At 43.4% G+C, this 14,471-nt stretch overlaps 1 protein-coding gene across 1 annotated transcript; it reads left to right on the top strand.

Moving 5' to 3' along the window:
* Nucleotides 1-14,471, top strand: sftpbb (surfactant protein Bb). Its single transcript, XM_060906834.1, has 10 exons — nucleotides 1-108; nucleotides 1,387-1,442; nucleotides 2,465-2,539; nucleotides 2,816-2,941; nucleotides 3,081-3,221; nucleotides 10,112-10,192; nucleotides 10,303-10,486; nucleotides 13,303-13,469; nucleotides 13,561-13,641; nucleotides 14,186-14,471. Exons 1-10 carry the CDS (start codon nucleotides 51-53, stop codon nucleotides 14,210-14,212), a joined length of 996 nt encoding a protein of 331 aa, XP_060762817.1. The 5' UTR covers nucleotides 1-50; the 3' UTR covers nucleotides 14,213-14,471.

Genomic DNA, 14,471 nt, shown 5'->3' with positions numbered 1-14,471 from the left:
ATAATACACACACACGCTCGCTCGCATCTATCCTCATTCCTGAAAGGTTCATGATGTCCGCAGCACCTGCTCTCCGTCTCTTCCTCCTTGCCTGTGTCCTGATAACTGGTAAGATGCACATCGTTGCTGTTATGCACATCGTTGCTGTTATGATGAACACACCTGCCTCAAAACGAAATAACGAATAATAATCATATTATTATTACACAAATAGTCAAGAAAATGCACTGGCAGGTATTCGTGTTAACGAAAACCATAGCAGGTACTAACTCTTCCACAAAAATACATATTAAACCTCTCATCTGATCTTCAGTTCTTGCTTCTGTCTTTTCTCTTGTTATTTGATTCCTCACTGGTCTCCTTCCAGTGCGGATGGAGGCTGCATTTAATATGAAGCGATATATATACTGTATATATCTTCTTTAACATATATATATATATATATATATATATATATATATATATATACTGTATAACGTGTGTATATATATATATATATATATATATATATATATATATATATGTATAACGTGTGTATATATATATATATATATCTCATCTCATCTCATTATCTCTAGCCGCTTTATCCTTCTACAGGGTCGCAGGCAAGCTGGAGCCTATCCCAGCTGACTACGGGCGAAAGGCGGGGTACACCCTGGACAAGTCGCCAGGTCATCACAGGGCTGACACATAGACACAGACAACCATTCACACTCACATTCACACCTACGGTCAATTTAGAGTCACCAGTTAACCTAACCTGCATGTCTTTGGACTGTGGGGGAAACCGGAGCACCCGGAGGAAACCCACGCGGACACGGGGAGAACATGCAAACTCCACACAGAAAGGCCCTCGCCGGCCCCGGGGCTTGAACCCAGGACCTTCTTGCTGTGAGGCGACAGCGCTAACCACTACACCACCGTGCCGCCCATATATATATATATATATATATATATATATATATATATATATATATATATACACACTGTATAACGTGTGTGTGTGTGTATATATATATATATATATATATATATATATATATATATATATATATTACACAGTGGTGCGAAGATATGAAGTTTATCTTCTCGTGCTGGAAAAATATTTAACTCGTTTGCCTCACTCACTCATGAAATATGTTCATCACTCGAAGATAAACGTCATATTTTGTTGAAATTACATATTTTACTTCAGTGGAAATTCTGCCCTTAATTTAAATACACTGACTTGTGACTTTGGTTCTTTTGGCTTGATTGTAGCCTTGAGTTTTTGCGTTCCATAATTCCCTCCCTATTATTCCTTCATTTAGTTAATTGACTCCCAAAGATTATTTCATGACTGAAATCCATTGAATAATGCTTGAAGAACGTTTTGTTTTATTACAGGACATGCAAGAATCATCTGGCCATCCTCTCCTCCGAAAACCTCCAACCTTTCAATGGTAAGTGATTTTTGGTGTTTCAGCTCTCGTTAGTAAACTGGACCATGAATATTACTTTAAATAAGTAATAAATAACTCACTGTTTGTCGAATTTGAATATTTCTGATATAATTTATGATAAATAGCCTATTCAGCGCCAAGATGAGTGTTTAAAAATTAGGATTACAAAGTTTTGCAGAGTATGTTTTAATATTTTAATATAATTTAGTATGTGGTATGAAAGGAGGGAAGACATTTATTATGTGCTACATTGTGGTGCTTAATCTCTCAAAAATAACAATTGTGTTCATGTGTAAGCATGAAAAACATTAGTGTTGAGTTGCTCTGAGAAATGAAGTCGCATCATGAAGACCTGAAACCTTGTTTGTGCTACATTGCTGTCACACTTCCACATTATTTCTGGACCTGAAAAAAGGTTGTGAAACTTACTATGGAACCATAGTAAGTACAAGTGTGTTTCTAGTTGTTGATGACATACAGTGTACAAGAATGTACAATATGCAGATGCATTTACATAGAGTGAAAGACCTATATTAATACATTACATACTCAAGTAGAGATCAAACCATGGGGGTATTTCACTCTGTGTAAATGCAACAATTATCACTGATACGCTGTATGAGTCTACCAGTCTAGGCTAGAAAGAAGTCAGTTCCAGCCTTGTTTCTTCACACTGTGTATTTTTCTTACAACTTTTTGGTGGTGGTGTGCTTGGTGCCACAAAAATCCAGACATTTCTTAACAGCAAATAATCTGATAATAACTGATCCCAAAAAATAATTATACTGATGTCACTTTATCTTTGTTAAAAATAAAACAGGGCGTGGTACATTTTGCTATGTGCATAGTAGGCTGTTTATTAGAGACACCTATGTAACTATTACCAACAAACTGGAATCTGGTACATAGTTTAAAAAAAACATACATGCAGTAGCCAGTTTATTATTTACTTGTTTGATGTGCAGTATGTAATAAAGTCAGTGGATATTTGGGACCAAACTGATATTTAGTTCTCATTGTAGACCAAAAACATGTGCTCTGACTGTACCAGGATCATTGAGCTTTTCTCAGATCTGCTCTCCCATACAGAAACTCAAGTGAGTACAACTGCGTGTGTGTGTGTGTGTGTGTGTGTGTGTGTGTGTGTGTGTGTGTGTGTGTGTGTGTGTGTGTGTGTGAGAGAGAGAGATATTATGGTGCATGATTAACCACTCTGTAAAACTAATGCTATATTTGTAGAAGTTCACTTCTACAATGTTGTTGCCATTTCTTCTAGGTTTTAAGGAAGTGCAAGTAGTGGTGTGACTTTATTAAAGACTACATAAGTTAGAGGAAGAATAATATTAACCTCAGCTTCACACTCTCATTTACAGGAACTGATCCAAGAGACTCTTAATACGTTTTGTAGTCGTCTCCCCAGTGGCCCAGCGATTAATGACTGTAAGGATTTGGTGCAAAAGTATCTGCCAATAGTTATACAAGGATTTATTGCATTCAGTGTAAGTCCACAACCCAATACAGATATTGGACTTAAATGAATGTTACAATTGTATTGCTATAAAATCAAACATTTTGGCCCAAATCAGTGTCCATTGTTAATAATAAACAATGAAATAAGGCATGTAATTTGTTCTGTAGGCACATAAGGAGGGGGAGATATGCATGGTGCTCGGACTGTGTGCTGTTCAGCCAGAACACAAAGCTCCAGAGTTGCTCAATGTTGAATTCCAGGAAGCTGAATTCATCCAAGTGCAGCCTTCACCAGGAACCAGTCATGAGGTATGCAGCTGAATTTAAGAGTAACAGTGCCTGTCCTGACTATAGTGTGAAGTTTTACATGTTCTCCCCGTGTCTGTGTGGTTTCATCCCAACTCCCCAAAACATAGGCAGACTATATTAAATTGCTTCTAATTGATTTTGTGTGTGTGTGTGTGTGTGTGCGGTACTGTGCAATAGACCAGCATCCCACGAGTATTCTCTCCTCACACTCAAGCTACTTTTCGACCAGCAGGGACCAGGTTTTTCAACCGGTTGTGTCAGGACCCTTGATGCCAGCTCATGAACCAGCCTGCGTTTTCACCAGTTTTAAAAAGAACTGTTGTAATCAAGGATGTGTCATGAACAGAAGGCTTCACCCAATATACGACATAAGTAAACAATAGTAGCAAGATGGCGAATCACATTGATTACCTGCAAACTTTTGCTCTGTTATTGCACTCCACTCTGCTTCCTCTCCAAATTACAGTGTCTTGCAAAAGTATTCATCCCCCTTGGTGTTTGTCCTGTTTTGTCACATTACAAGCTGGAATTAAAATTGATTTGTTGGGGGTTAGTACCATTTAATTTACACAACATGCCTACAACTTTAAAGGTGCAATTTTTTTTTTAAATTGTGACACAAACAATTTTAAGATGAAAAACAGAAATCTGGAGTGTGCATTGGTATTCACCCCCCCCAAGTCAATACTTTGTAGAGCCACCTTTTTATGCAGTTACAGCTGCAAGTTTATTGGGGTATGACTCTATTAGCTTAACACACTGGGATTTTTGCTCATTCCTCAAGGCAAAACTGCTCCAACTCCTTCAAGTTAGATTGGTTGTGTTGGTGTACAGCAATCTTCAAGTTATGCCACAGATTCTCAGTTGGATTAAGGTCTGAGCTTTGAGGAGGCTATTCCAAGACATTTAATTGTTTCCCTTTAAATCATGTCCAGTGTAGCTTTAGCAGTATGTTTAGGGTCATTGTCCTGCTGGAATGTGAACCTTCATCCCAGTCTCAAACCTCTGGCTGACTCAAACAGGTTTTCCTCCAGAATTGCCCTGTATTTAGTGCAATCCAGCTTTCCTTTAATCCTGACCAGGTTTCCTGTCCCTGCAGATGAAAAATATCCCCACAGCATGATGCTGCTACCACCATGCTTCACTGGAGGAATGGTGTTCTCAGGGTGTTGGGAAGTGTTGGGTTTGCGCCACACATGACGTTTCCCATGATGGCCCAAAAGTTCAATTTTAGTCTCATCTGATGAGAGAATCTTCCATGTGTTTGGGGAGTCTTCCACATGCTGTTGGGCAAACTCCAAACATCTTTTCTTATTTTTTTTCTTTAAGCAATGGCTTTTTTTGAACCACTCTTCCATAAAACCCCACTCTGTGGAGTGTACGGCTTAAAGTGGTCCTGTGGACAGATACTCCCATCTCTGCTGTGGATCTTTGCAGCTTTTTCAGTGTTATCTTTGGTGTCCTTGTTGCATCTCTGATTAATGCCCTCCTTGCCCGGTCTGTGAGTTTTGGTGGGCGACCTTGGTTTGCGCCACACATGACGTTTCCCATGATGGCCCAAAAGTTCAATTTTAGTCTCATCTGATGAGAGAATCTTCCATGTGTTTGGGGAGTCTTCCACATGCTGTTGGGCAAACTCCAAACATCTTTTCTTATTTTTTTTCTTTAAGCAATGGCTTTTTTTGAACCACTCTTCCATAAAACCCCACTCTGTGGAGTGTACGGCTTAAAGTGGTCCTGTGGACAGATACTCCCATCTCCGCTGTGGATCTTTGCAGCTTTTTCAGTGTTATCTTTGATGTCCTTGTTGCATCTCTGATTAATGCCCTCCTTGCCCGGTCTGTGAGTTTTGGTGGGCGACCTTCTCTTGTCAGGTTTGTAGTGGTGACATATTCTTTCCAGTTTGCTATAATGGATTTAATGGTACTCCGTAGGATATTCAAAGTTTGGGATATTTTTTTTATAACCCAACCCTGATCGATACTTCTCCAAAACATTGTCTCTGACCTGTTTGGAGTGCTCCTTGGTTTTCATGTCACTTGCTTAGTAGTGTTGCAGAGTCAGGGTCATTCCAGAACAGGTTGATTTATATAGACATCATGTGACAGATCATGTGACACATGTGACTGCACACAGGTGGATCTTAACTAATTATGTGACTTATGAAATGAATTGGTTGGACCAGCTCTTATTTAGGGGTTTCATACCAAAGGGGGTGAATACCTATGCACACTCCAGATTTCTGTTTTTTTTTTTTCCATTTTCATTATTGTTTGTCTCGTCTCGTCTTCTTCTGCTTATCCGGGGCCGGGTCACAGAGGCAGCAGTCTGAGCATGGAAGCCCAAACTTCCCTTTCCCCAGACACCTCGGCCAGCTCCTCGGGAAGAACACAGAGGCATTCCCAGGCCAGCTGAGAGACATAGTCCCTCCAGCGTCTCCTGGATCTTCGCCGGGGCCTCCTCCCGGGGGGACATGCCTGGAACACCTCCCCAGGGAGGCATCCAGGAGGCATCCGAAAGAGATGCCCGAGCCACCTCAGCTGATTCCTCTCAATGTGGAGGAGCAGCGGCTCTACTCCGAGCTCCTCCCGAGTGACTGTGCTTCTCACCCTATCTCTAAGGGAACGCCCAGCCACCCTGCGAAGGAAACTCATTTCAGCCGCTTGTATCCGCGATCTTGTTCTTTCGGTCATTACCCAAAGCTCATGACCATAGGTGAGAGTCGGAACGTAGATCGACTGGTAAATCGAGAGCTTTGCCTTTTGGCTCAGCACCCTTCTTCACCACGACGGACCGGTAAAGCGACCGCATCACTGCGGAGGCCGCACCGATCCGCCTGTCAATCTCACGCTCTATCCTTCCTTCACTCGTGAACAAGATCCTGAGATACTTAAACTCCTCCACTTGAGGCAGGACTTCTCCACCAACCTGAAGAGGGCAAGCCACCCTTTTCCGGTCAAAAACCATGGCCTCAGACTTGGAGGTGCTGATTCTCATCCCAGCCGCTTCACACTCGACTGCAAACCGCCCCAGTGCATGCTGAAGGTCCTGGTTTGAAGAAGCCAACAGGACAACATCATCTGCAAAAAGCAGAGATGAAATCCTGTGGTTCCCAAACAGGATTCCTTCTGGCCCCTGGCTGCGCCTAGAAATTCTGTCCATAAAGTTTATGAACAGAACCGGTGACAAAGGGCAGCCCTGCCAGAGTCCAACATGCACTGGGAACAGGTCTGACTTACTGCCGGCAATGTGAACCAGACTCCTGCTCTGTTTGTACAGGGACCGGACAGCCCTTAGCAAAGAGCCCCGAACCCCATACTCCCGAAGCACCCTCCACAGAATACCACAAGGGACACAGTCGAATGCCTTCTCCAGATCCACAAAGCACATGTGGACTGGCTGGGCAAACTCCCATGAACCCTCAAGCACCCTATGAAGGGTATAGAGCTGGTCCAGTGTTCCACGACCAGGACGAAAACCGCATTGTTCCTCCTGGATCCGAGGTTCAACTGCTGGCCGAATTCTCCTCTCCAGTACCCTGGAGTAAACCTTCCCTGGAAGGCTGAGAAGTATGATTCCCCTATAATTGGAGCAGACTCTCCAGTCCCCTTTCTTAAAAAGAGGGACCACCACCCCAGTCTGCCACTCCAGAGGCACTGTCCCCGACCGCCATGCGATGTTGCAGAGGCGTGTCAGCCAAGACAGCCCCACAACATCCAGAGACTTGAGATACTCGGGGCAGATCTCATCCACCCCTGGTGCCTTGCCACCAAGGAGCTTGCTAACCACCTCAGTGACTTCGGCTTCGGTAATGGACGAGTCCACCTCTGAGTCATCAGCCTCCGCTTCCTCAATGGAAGACGTGATGGTGGGATTGAGGAGATCCTCAAAGTATTCCTTCCACCGCCCGACAATGTCCCCAGTCAAGGTCAACAGCTCCCCACCCGCACTGTAAACAGTGTTGGCAGAGTACTGCTTCCCCCTCCTGAGGTGCTGGACAGTTTGCCAGAATTTCTTCGAGGCTGACCGATAGTCCTCCTCCATGGCCTCACTGAACTCCTCCCAGTTCTGAGTTTTTGCCTCCACAACTGCCCGAGCTGCGGCACGCCTGGCTTGCCAATACCCGTCAGCTCCCTCAGGAGTCCCGGAGGCCAACATGGCCCGACAGGACTCCTTCTTCAGCTTGACGGCATCCCTTACTTCCGGTGTCCACCACCGGGTTCGGGGATTGCCGCCATGACAGGCCTTGTGGCCACAGCTCCGAACAGCCGTGTCAACAATGGAGGCAGAGAACATGGTCCACTCAGACTCAATGTCCCCTGCCTCCCTCGGAAGCTGGGAGAAGCTCTCCCGGAGGTGGGAGTTAAAGACCTCCCCGTCAGAGTGCTCGGCCAGACATTCCCAGCAGACCCTCACCATACATTTGGGCCTGCCAGGTCTGTCCGGCTTCCTCCTCCGCCAGCGGATCCAACTCACCACCAGGTGGTGATCAGTTGACAGCTCAGCCCCTCTCTTCACCCGAGTGTCCAAGACATAGGGTCAGAGATCCGATGAAATGACAACAAAGTCGATCATCGACCTCCGACCTAAGGTGTCCTGGTGCCACGTGCACTTATGGACACCCCATGCTCGAACATGGTGTTCATTATGGACAAACCATGACTAGTGTCCAATAACAAAACACCACTCGGGTTCAGATCAGGGAGGCTGTTCCTCCCAATCACGCCCCTCCAGGTATCACTGTCGTCGCCCACGTGAGCATTGAAGTCCCCCAGTAGAACAATGGAGTCCCCAGTCTGAGCACCTCCCAGTACCCCTCCCAGGGACTCCAAGAAGGCCGGATACTGCTATTCAGCCCATAGGCACAAACAACAGCAAGAGCCCTCTCCCTGATCCAAAGGCGCAGAGAGGCGACCCTCTCGTTCACTGGGGTAAACTCCAACACATGGCGGCTGAGCTGGGGAGCTATAAGCAAGCCCACACCAGCCTGCTGCCATTCACCATGGGCGACTCCAGAGAAGTGGAGAGTCCAGCCCCTCTCAAGGAGCTGGGTTCCAGAGCCCAAGCTGTGCATGGAGGTGAGCCCGACTATCTCTAGCCAGTACCTCTCAACCTCCCGCACAAGCTCTGGCTCTTTACCCCCAGCAAAGTGACATTCCATGTCCCAACAGCTAGCCACTGTGTTCAGGGATCAGGTCGTCGAGGCCCCTGCCTTCGACTGCCGCCCAATCCACACTGCACCAGTCCCCTACGGCTACCTCTGTGGGTGGTGAACCCACAGGAGGTCGGGCCCACGTCACCGCTTCGGGCTGAGCCCGGCCGGGCCCCGTGGGCAAAGGCCCAGCCACCAAGCGCTCGCATATGAGCCCCAACCCCGGGCCTGGCTCCAGGGTGGGGCCCCGGCTGCGCCATACTGGGCGACGTCACAGTCCTTGATCGATTGTTATCCATAAGGGGTTTTGGTGAAATGCTCTTAGTCTGGCCTGTCACCTAGGACCTGTCTGCCTTGGGAGATAACAGGGGCGTAATGCCCCCGACAACATAGCTCCTAGGATCATTCAAGCACACAAACCCCTCCACCACAATAAGGTGGCAGTTCTATGAGGGGATTATTGCTCATCTCATCTCATCTCATCTCTCATATCTCATCTCATCTCATCTCATCTCTCATATCTCATCTCATCTCATCTCATCTCTCATATCTCATCTCATCTCTCATATCTCATCTCATCTCTCATATCTCATCTCATCTCTCATATCTCATCTCATCTCATCTCATCTCTCATATCTCATCTCATCTCTCATATCTCATCTCATCTCATCTCTCATATCTCATCTCATCTCTCATCTCTCATATCTCATCTCTCATATCTCATCTCTCATATCTCATCTCATCTCTCATATCTCATCTCATCTCATATATCTCATATATCTCATCTCATATATCATATATCTCATCTCATATATCATATATCTCATCTCATATATCTCATCTCATCTCATCTCATCTCATGCCACTTTATCCTGTTCTACAGGGTCGCAGGCAAGCTGGAGCCTATCCCAGCTGACTACGGGCGAAAGGTGGGGTACACCCTGGACAAGTTGCCAGGTCATCACAGGGCTGACACATAAACACAGACAACCATTCACACTCACATTTACACCTACGGTCAATTTAGAGTCACCAGTTAACCTAACCTGCATGTCTTTGGACTGTGGGGGAAACTGGAGCATCCAGAGGAAACCCACGCAGACACGGGGAGAACATGCAAACTCCGCACAGAAAGGCCCTCGCCGGCCACGGGGCTCGAACCTGGACCTTCTTGCTGTGAGGCGACAGCACTAACCACTACACCACCATGCCGCCATTATTGTTTGTGTCACAATTAAAAAAAAATTATTGTTCGTGTCACAATAAAAAAATGCACCTTTTAAAGTGGTAGGCATGTTGTGTAAATGAAATGGTGCTAACCCCCCAACAATCAATTTTAATTCCAGCTTGTAATGTGACAAAACAGGACAAACCCCAAGGGGGATGAATACTTTTGCAAGACACTGTAATGACATGGCCACCTATGTCATCATGGTTCGCAATAAACCAGCTTTATTTTGGTTCCAGCTGGAAACTAACTTTTCAAATCCCAAACCAATTTATTTTTGTTTGAAATGCTCTGAACGGTTCAAAATTTGGTGCATGAACCAGAACAGAACCCATTCCCTGTTGGTGGAAAAGGGGTATCAGTGATGGACTCTGGATCCAGGACAAAGTGGTCACTGAAGATGATAGAATGCATGAATGTTTGTCCTTTTTTTATAATTTTTTTTTTATTTTATGTGTGCTTTGATCATCCTCTTTTAACATCACTCTTTGTAACTGTCTGCCCCTACAGTTACAAATCAGCCCACAGTGCACCTTCTGCCTTTTCCTCATCAAAAAACTGGAAGAAATGTTGCCAAAAGAGAGAACCGAAGTAAGACTTCCACACGCTCTTTTTGGAAAATCAATTCAATTAGTACTTGTGTATATTGCTCAAAGAATGCAAAGAATGTAAACACTAAAAATTAGTAACAATTGCTTTAGGAGAGTGTGGTGAAGCTTTTGGAGAAAATCTGTGACCACTTGCCTGATCACTATAAAGAGCAGTGCGACAATATCCTGGAAAAATATGGCAAGCAGATCCTTGATTTCCTGCTCACTTCTGCCACTCCGCACACGATATGCACGCTGCTGCACTTGTGTCTTGGCCAGGACTCACCTGCTCTAGGTAAATAGCAAAAATAGTGAGGTAATATCACATTCTCAAGACTAGTACAGAGTCTGAATAAATATTATTCTCTATGCCTTCTGGATAATAAATAGAAGTACATTTTCCTTTTTTACCTCCGCCAATTGTATTAGAGGAGGTTGGGTTTTTTTTTTTGCCTCTGTTTGTTTGTGGCTTGGTATGCACTCTACCGTGTGCCCTTCTAGTTCACACTTTATCTCAAAACCGATTTGTTCAGGCTCCCAGTGCAAAAATAGCTTTAGTCATGCTTGAAAGTTTGTGAACCCTTTAGAATTTTCTATATTTCTGCATAAATATGACCTAAAACAACATCAGATTTTCACACAATTCCTAAAAGTAGATATATAGAGACTACCCAGTAAACAAATGAGACAAAATACTATACTTGGTCATTTATTTATTGAGGAAAATGATCCAATATTACATATCTGTGAGTGGCAAAAGTATGTGAACCTCTAGGATTAGCAGTTAATTTGAAGGTTAAATTAGAGTCAGGTGTTTTCAATCAATGGGATGACAATCAGGTGTGAGTGGGCACCCTGTTTTATTTAAAGAACAGGGATCTATCAAAGTCTGATCTTCACAACCCATGTTTGTGGAAGTGTATCATAGCACGAACAAAGGAGATTTCTGAGGACCTCAGAAAAAGCGCTGTTGATGCTCATCAGGCTGGAAAAGGTTACAAAACCATCTCTAAAGAGTTTGGACTCCACCAATCCACAGTCAGACAGATTGCGTACAAATGGAGGAAATTCAAGATCATTGTTACCCTCCCCAGGAGTGGTCGACCAACAAAGATCACTCCAAGAGCAAGGCGTGTAATAGTCGGTGGGGTCACAAAGAACCCCAGGGTAAATTCTAGGCAACTGAAGGTCTCTCTCACATTGGCTAATGTTAATGTTCATGAATCCACCATCGGGAGAACACTGAACAATACTGGTGTGCATGGCAAGGTTGCAAGGAGAAAGCCACTGCTCTCCAAAAAGAACATTGCTGCTCATCTGCAGTTTGCTAAAGATCACGTGGACAAGCCAGAAGGCTATTGGAAAAATGTTTTGTGGACGGATGAGACCAAAATAGAACTTTTTGGTTTAGATGAGAAGTGTTATGTTTGGAGAAAGGAAAACAATGTATTCCAGCATAAGACCCTTATCCCATCTGTGAAACTTGGTGGTGGTAGTATCATGGTTTGGGCCTGTTTTGCTGCATCTGGGCCAGGACGGCTTGCCATCATTGATGGAACAATGGATTCTGAATTATACCAGCAAATTCTAAAGGAAAATGTCAGGACATTTCTCCATGAACTGAATCTCAAGAGAAGGTGGGTCATGCAGCAAGGCAATGACCCTAAGCACACAAGTCGTTCTACCAAAGAATGGTTAATGAAGAATAAAGTTAATGTTTTGGAATGGCCAAGTCAAAGTCCTGACCTTAATCCAATGGAAATGTTGTGGAAGAACCTGAAGCGAGCAGTTCATGTGAGGAAACCCACCAACATCCCAGAGTTGAAGCTGTTTTGTATGGAGGAATGGACTAAAATTCCTCCAAGCCAGTGTGCAGGACTGATCAACAGTTACCGGAAACATTTAGTTGCAGTTATTGCTGCACAAGGGGTCACACCAGATATTGAAAGCAAAGGTTCACATACTTTTGCCACTCACAGATATGTAATATTGGATCTTTTTCCTCAATAAATAAATTACCAAGTATAATATTTTTTGTCTCATTTGTTTAACTGGGTTTATCTCTTTATCTACTTTTAGGACTTGTGTGAAAATCTGATGATGTTTTAAGTCATATTTATGCAGAAATATAGAAAATTCTAAAATTCTAAACTAAACTTTCAAGCACCACTGAAGTTTTGGTGCACTAAGACTTAAATGGAAAGTTGTTTAAAAAAGAAAAATTACCATATTTACAATCTGAACAAAAAGTGTTACAAAATCAAGACTACAATCCTACACATGAGCAGAAAAAATAATCTATGACTGTTTGGTGTCTAGGCCTGATTTAAAGATGCCAGTGTTTGGCATCTGACAGTTATCTCATCTCATTATCTGTAGCCGCTTTATCCTGTTCTACAGGGTCGCAGGCAAGCTGGAGCCTATCCCAGCTGACTACGGGCGAAAGGCGGGGTACACCCTGGACAAGTCACCAGGTCATCACAGGGCTGACACATAGACACAGACAACCATTCACACTCACACCTACGGTCAATTTAGAGTCACCAGTTAACCTAACCTGCATGTCTTTGGACGGTGGGGGAAACCGGAGCACCCGGAGGAAACCCACGCGGACAACATGCAAATTCCACACAGAAAGGCCCTCGCCGGCCACGGGGCTCGAACCCGGACCTTCTTGCTGTGAGGCGACAGCGCTAACCACTACACCACCGTGCCACCATCTGACAGTTATAAAATATGTAACTGAAAAATACAGCAGCTAAGAAGATTTAAAATCTGATCAAAAGATATGAAAAGGCCACAGGAAGAGTGGGTGTAGAAGTTCTCACAATATTTCTATACATGAATGAATGCTATATTTTCTACATCAGCAGTCATGACAGTACATCTGTACAATATGATGTGGCATTCTTTTAAAAATGCACTTAAGAAAATAAACTTCACACTAAATACACTATACTTCAGAAAATAAACAGTTCCTCAGGTAATTAATGTACTAATACATCTATGTTCCCCATAAGAATAAGCACTTAACTGTATTACCCCAGTAATAACTGTGAAATCTTATGCTCTTATGTTCACTCTCTCATGTAATTGTTTTCCTTTTTTCAGTGCCATCTCTGCCATCAGACTGTAAAACCTGTAAAATCCTGGTGATCCTGACTCACCTGGGCCTCAGATTCAATCCTCAGATTCACCTAGGCCAGAATACTAGTGAGACTCAGATGACTTCTTTGCTCTGGAAGACATGCCACAGTCATCCAAATGCCCTTCCAGGGGTAACAGTCCTAATCATTTCATCAACGCGACATGAACAAGTGCTGATTGTTTCATTTCTGATTGATCTTCATTCTCTCTGTGTTCTCTTAGTGTGAGCCGTTTATCCAGAATCATGGCACAGCGCTTGTGAACATTCTGAGCAAACAAGAAGAAGCTGTAAATGCATGCCAGGTAATTTAACAAAGCAATCCAATAATCTCATAACTAAAGAGATTGTTGCTCAGCATTGCTTTAGTTTTTTTTTTTTTTATATTCTCTAGTCACATCAGTGATGATGTATGTAAACTGTACAGTAGGAAAATGATTCCTGAAGGAATCTCAGCTAACTTTGAACACTCTTTGATGTACAAACATTTAAACATTTGGTGGTTTCCAGAGAGCTGAAGAAACATTGACTGTTACCTAGTAAGATAGTTGCTAAATGTGAACTTTTCAAGAATATAAAATAGCTTGCTTTATGTCTCGTTATGCCTCTTGCAATATGGGGGGGTGTTCCCAAAAGTCTCTTAACACTAAGAGCATCTTAACTAGGAGAGAGTGTTCATTGTGCTGCTCGCTCTACCATTTAATGGTGACCTGCGTGCTGTGATGCTTTTAGGAAACTCAGGCCAGAACTGTAGACAGGTTGTAATTTTATAAGAGGTTTGGGTTTGTTCATTTTTAACAATTTTTGTGGCGGTGTCATTCTTACTCATTTTCTTTTCTACTTTATTAGAAGTACTTCTGTGTGGGACATGAATAACATGATGGACCTTCAAGCAAAGAACCAGTACATTTTTATGTGCTCCTTATTTTACTATATTGTGCTTCACAATGTTAAACTTAAGCTAAAGTGAATGTTAGCCTAACAAAAGATGACTTATTTTAACTTCGCAAGAATGAGAACAATCATGTAACCCAACATCTAATTGTAAAATGGCCTTTTTCTGTAATGGCAAATATAGAGGACCACTTTCCCTTTTTTATTTTATTTTTTTTTAATAAATCCTGCTTAAATCTTG

This window comes from Neoarius graeffei, chromosome 24 (genome assembly GCF_027579695.1).
Source record: "Neoarius graeffei isolate fNeoGra1 chromosome 24, fNeoGra1.pri, whole genome shotgun sequence".
Taxonomy (NCBI): Eukaryota; Metazoa; Chordata; class Actinopteri; order Siluriformes; family Ariidae; genus Neoarius; species Neoarius graeffei.
Note: the sequence above shows the minus strand (reverse complement) of the source record. Positions and strands in the feature narration are given on the sequence as shown.

Bases quoted from the DNA above. Each gene is read 5' to 3' on its own strand.
- sftpbb (XM_060906834.1), top strand. From the start codon at position 51: ATGATGTCCGCAGCACCTGCTCTCCGTCTCTTCCTCCTTGCCTGTGTC. The intron at 2,942-3,080 runs GTAAGTCCACAA...TTTGTTCTGTAG, and splicing joins AAGGATTTATTGCATTCAGT to GCACATAAGGAGGGGGAGAT. The intron at 3,222-10,111 runs GTATGCAGCTGA...CTGCCCCTACAG, and splicing joins CACCAGGAACCAGTCATGAG to TTACAAATCAGCCCACAGTG.